The sequence below is a fragment of the Galeopterus variegatus genome, unplaced genomic scaffold (genome assembly GCF_000696425.1).
Source record: "Galeopterus variegatus unplaced genomic scaffold, G_variegatus-3.0.2 Scaffold1299, whole genome shotgun sequence".
Classification (NCBI taxonomy): Eukaryota; Metazoa; Chordata; class Mammalia; order Dermoptera; family Cynocephalidae; genus Galeopterus; species Galeopterus variegatus.
The window spans coordinates 478220-483179 of NW_007727410.1; the positions used below are offsets into that span (position 1 = coordinate 478220).

General features: G+C 44.7%; 1 protein-coding gene across 1 annotated transcript in view; it reads right to left on the reverse strand.

Moving 5' to 3' along the window:
- The window catches only part of SLC7A14 (solute carrier family 7, member 14), a 59219-nt gene extending 54524 nt beyond the window's left edge, over positions 1-4695 (reverse strand). The window contains exon 1 of the mRNA XM_008576153.1: positions 4320-4695. Coding sequence (XP_008574375.1) covers positions 4320-4623 — 304 coding nt within the window. The 5' untranslated portion in view covers positions 4624-4695. The remainder of the gene's footprint in view (positions 1-4319) is intronic.
- Positions 4696-4960: the final 265 nt, after the last annotated feature.

Genomic DNA, 4960 nt, shown 5'->3' on the forward strand with positions numbered 1-4960 from the left:
CTGGCCCTTCACTTTGTCTCATCCCCAGCCAGCTAAACTGGAGAAGCTCAGCAAACCATCCGACCTCTACCCCAGTCCCTTCACACAACTGGAGGTAGGAACCAGGAAGAAACAGCAATTTCCTCTGTCTGGTTTGTACAGTCTACGATATATAAAGGGGTTTTTGGTTTGGCACGGGCACAGGGTCTGGTTATGACCTATCGAGCTATTAAAGAGTAGATAAGGCCTTTCTGACAAAGGATAAAGATCACAGCACAAGCTGCTTCCTCTGATATGTTTCTCTCCCCCTGTGATAGGGCTGTGGGCAATTGTGGTGTTGAGGCAGAACCGGTAGGAGGGGCCTGGGGAGTTACTGAATGCTCCAATCTTGTCAAATTGTAAAGACCATAGCGCTCTCTCTCTCTCCCTCTCTCTCTCTCTGTCAAATCTGTTTCATGTTATAAGCTGGTTTGCACAGCGTGGGGGGTGATGCCACAAGGCCAAGAAAATCTCTTAAGATTCTGCTGTCCAAAGAGTTTCCATTTTAACATATGTTTCCTCTTGGCATGGGTCATGGCTGGGGCAGAAGGTAGGTTCTAGTTCCTGTAACATAGCAGTTCTCAACCCTGGCTGCGCATTAGAATTCCCTGGGGAACTTAAACAAACAGACAAACAAACAAAAAACCCACAACTTACTAAGCGAAGGAGAGCAAACTCAAAAGGTTATATACTAAATGACTCCCTTCATATGACATTCTGGAAAACAAATCAGAGGTGGCCAGGGACTGGGGGTGGGAGGAGGGGAGACTACAGAAGCAGTATAATGGAATGATTTGGGGAGTGATAGGACTTGTCTGTATCTTGATTGGGGTAAAGTTTACATGACTGTAAGTATTCGTCAAATCTCATAGAAGTATACAATTAAAAAGGATGAATTTTACTATATGTAATTATAACTCAATATAACTGGCCCTCAAAATTCATTATTCCAGGAAAAAAGTTCCCAAGTGGTTTAAATTCAGTCAGGGTTAAGAGATATTGTTGGCATAACAGATTTGAATCTAGGCTCTGTTATTTACACTTCAGTTTCCACATATGTAAAATGCGGGAAAATAAAACCTACCTTGAAGAGATTTTTGAGAGTTTTAAATGTTATACTGTATAGCAAGCACCCGATATAGGGTCTGGCATAAAATACTAACAGTTTATTTAGTGCTTTGAGAGTTTTAAATGTTATACTGTATAGCAAGCACCCGATATAGGGTCTGGCACAAAATAATAATAACAGTTTATTTAGTGGTATGTGCTGAGCATTGTATCAGGCACTTTATAGGCATCTCACCACAATTCTATGGAGTAGGTATTATTTTCAAAGTGGAGAAACTGAGGCTCAGAGAAGTTATGGTGCTTGCTCGCAGTCTCACAGCGAGTCAGTGGGTGAAGCAGGCTCCCGTCTAAACTGAACATTACTGTATCATTTCTGAAATGTATATTTCAAACATCTCATTCTCCAATGGTCACTTCCTAGCCTTCTATTTCACTTTCTTGGTATTTTTATCCCAATGATTTCCTGACCTCATCGAAATCCCTAACAGCACCGATCCTACCACTGTTCATCAATCATCATCACTCTCATGTTTTGCTCCCCTCCTTATTCAGCCTAGATTGTGTTGTTCAGCAGGTTTTCTCTTCCTTTGCAAGCACCCTTAACCCCACTGCTATTTTCTCTCTTTGCTTGGAAGAAGCTAAATCTAGTTAACCCCAATTCTCTCTTTACTCCACTCTTGTAACCAAGCAGCAGCTGTTGCTGGAGATAAATACTCGACTGTGGAGACTGGACTCACCTTCAGGTGAGCCAGGTTTTAATTAAGACCAGAAGTAGAAAAGAACCATGTATTAAAAAGGGTGAAGATATAACAGAGTCTCATTACTGTGACACAGAGAAGCAGTGGGAAGTTCGGTCAAGGGAGAGGCAATATGGAGATGATGATATGGAAGTGGAAAAAAGACGGTGGAAGGGGCCTTTCCTTTAGTTTAGTGACCAAGGATCACAGGAGGGAGAGGCCTGGCTGAAGAAACCTGCTAAAAAAAGATGCTAACATCGGCATAAGTTATTTTGGTCCTGACCTTGGTTGGGGGCTCTAGGGGCATCCTGGCCGGTAGATGAGTCAGTCACAAAGTGTAGAGAAGTGTTACGGATGGGGCCATATGTACCGAGGGGAATCCAGATTAGGGGAAAGGCAGGGTTTTTCTTCTGGTGCCTGGTGCAGTGACAAAGGCAGCAGTTGCTGGGCAGTACCAGGGTCTTTGATGGAGGTAGGCCAGTGATGTACTGGTAAATGTTCAACAACTAACTCTCTGAAAAACAACAGTGACAAACACGTAGTCCCACTGTAGCTGGTCTCAAGTTAACAACATGACATCCCTGAATGTAAAGCTGGAAAGAGGTGTGCACACGCAGGACTCTTGGTGGTTGGTGCAAGCTGGCTCCAGCATAGCACTGGCTGGGCCATTCTGGGGCTCTCCATTTGTGTGGTGGAAAAGTGTAGGTTATATAGTGCCATGAGCACTGTGGCAGGGGTTAGGCTGCCAGAATGCAACTGTGCCTTATACTGTTCTATATGCAAGACAGCATTGTGAAGGGTAAGACGCAGGTGATTAATCCACAGGAATCATTGTGGTCTAGGGGATGGGGTCAAAGTAGGATGGGATCTACAGCAGATTGTGTAGCCTTTATTAACTGGGCACGACCTTTACACATCTGCCCTGTAATGCAAGACAGCATTGTGAAGGGTAAGACGCAGGTGATTAATCCACAGGAATCATTGTGGTCGGGGGATGGGGTCAAAGTAGGATGGGATCTACAGCAGATTGTGTAGCCTTTATTAACTGGGCACAACCTTTACACATCTGCCCTGTGTCCTCTGTGGGGCCCCCTGGTTATATGTCTGCCTTTTGCCCTATATTGCTATTCAGTTCTGTATGACAACACATTTAGATCTATAAGTTTATGATGAGTAAATTTCCTTATCAAAAAAGTTTGGAAATAATTATAATCAGGTTTATAGAATTTCAAATACCCACAAAATGCACCCATGTAGATAATTTATCTTCATCTACAAGGGAGAAAAATCCTCTGTTCTGCAAAAACCTTAATTATTAGGATATTTGGGCATATGAGAGAGTGTCTTCAGGAAAAGGAAATAGGGGTAAAACCAACAGGGAAGACAAGTCATGACAGGAGATTAACAAACTCAGTCTGGAAATATTTCCCTCATCAAATTAAAAAGATGTCAAATACAAACCACCACACTTCTGGTTGCATGTCTGTAGTCTGCCTTTGTATCCCCCATGGATGAAGACTACTGAATACGGATGTATGATATTAATGCATTGCTTTTCTTGTGATGGTATGCACCAGTACATAGGGCTCCCAAGGTAAGTAAGAATTCCTACTTCTCCTGAAACATTTGAAGAGACCAAGACATTCGCTGCTAGTACGTGGGTTGACCCACATGATCTGCCATCCACAAACCAAGCAAAGCTTCAAGCTTTTGCAGTGTAACCATCAAGAAGCAGGAAGTTTTCCTTTTCCTTCTTTTTCAGGTTGTCCAATGAGCTACTCCTAGCCTTCTGAGAAGAGACTGTGGATTGCAACTCAAGAGAAGAGGAGGGAAGAGAAGGCAACAGAAGAGCCATTGCACAAATTATCAGCATGTAAGTCCTGGCACCTTATTTTTTACAAAATGAATTTTATGACTCTTTCTCAAGGGGAGAGAAGGAGCTAGTTGACATACATCTGTAGAACATCAATCTGTTGAGGTGCTTGTGGCAGGTGGTGTTTTGTGATTCTCACAATGGCTTTAAATCTCCTAGCTTGGTTTCCTTCTCCTTGGTGGGCACAATGCCAGTCTGGGGCTTATCAAATTCCAAAACATATCAGATTTATTGACTTGTCATTTTGCTACTCTGCCTATCCTTTGTTTATTGTTTATATCTTAGTTATATCTTTTCTCCTCTCCCCCAAAGGGATTGACCGATCTTCCAGTGAAAGGGAGAGTTAAAATAAAAATAGAGCCATTAGAATGTGACAGGGGATGAGAAGTTGGGTGATGTCTGGGCACCAGAATAATTACTTGTATTGAGAAACCAAAGAAAAGGGAAGCTGCTACAAAACCCAGCCCCGATCTCCCTGGCAGTCAAGGCAAAAAGGGAGCAGGAGGAACCACTTCTCTGCCATTTGATACATGTCACCACTAAATACCCTAGAAAAGTGGATGAGCAGTGACCAGGCCAGAACGCACATGTTCCACAGGACTTGCCTGCACTGAGACACTTACCTGATAATATGGAGGCGACGGCTGCAATGATGAAGGACACAATGACACCAGGTCCTGCCATTTCCTTGGCCACCAGGCCAGACACCACGTACATGCCAGTGCCCACACAGCTGCCGACGCCGAGGGAGATGAGGTCCACAGTGGTGAGCACCTGGGCTAGCTTGGTGTCATGCGCCGTGGTGGGCCCTGTTCCCTCCAGCATGGACTCCACTGGCTTGGTGCGCAGGATCCTGGAGTGCATGGCATACCAGGCAGCCCCCCACTGCACCCGCCGGGGGTCCAGGGAGGCGAGGAAGCCACTCATCTTGAGTGACAGGGACTGCAGTGAAGGTCAGTTGATGCGAGAGGGCTACAGGAGACTTAGTGGATGGTTCTGGAACTCATCTAGTGAACAAGGATCCCCCTTTTAGGAAAGGTCCAAAGGGACCCAAAGCAGTCTTCTCCTGGACATGAATATCTGCAGGAAAAATACAAGAAGGAGAAGATGAGACCAAGTGGGAAACAACCATGGCTATGACTCGGAGGCTTCTGGCCCGTGTCCTCAACTGGTAGAACTGGTCTATCCTGTGTGCTCACAACATGGGAGGGTTCCGTTTCCCCTTGGTGTTCCCCTCCAGTCTTAGATAACTGTCTGCAGCTTG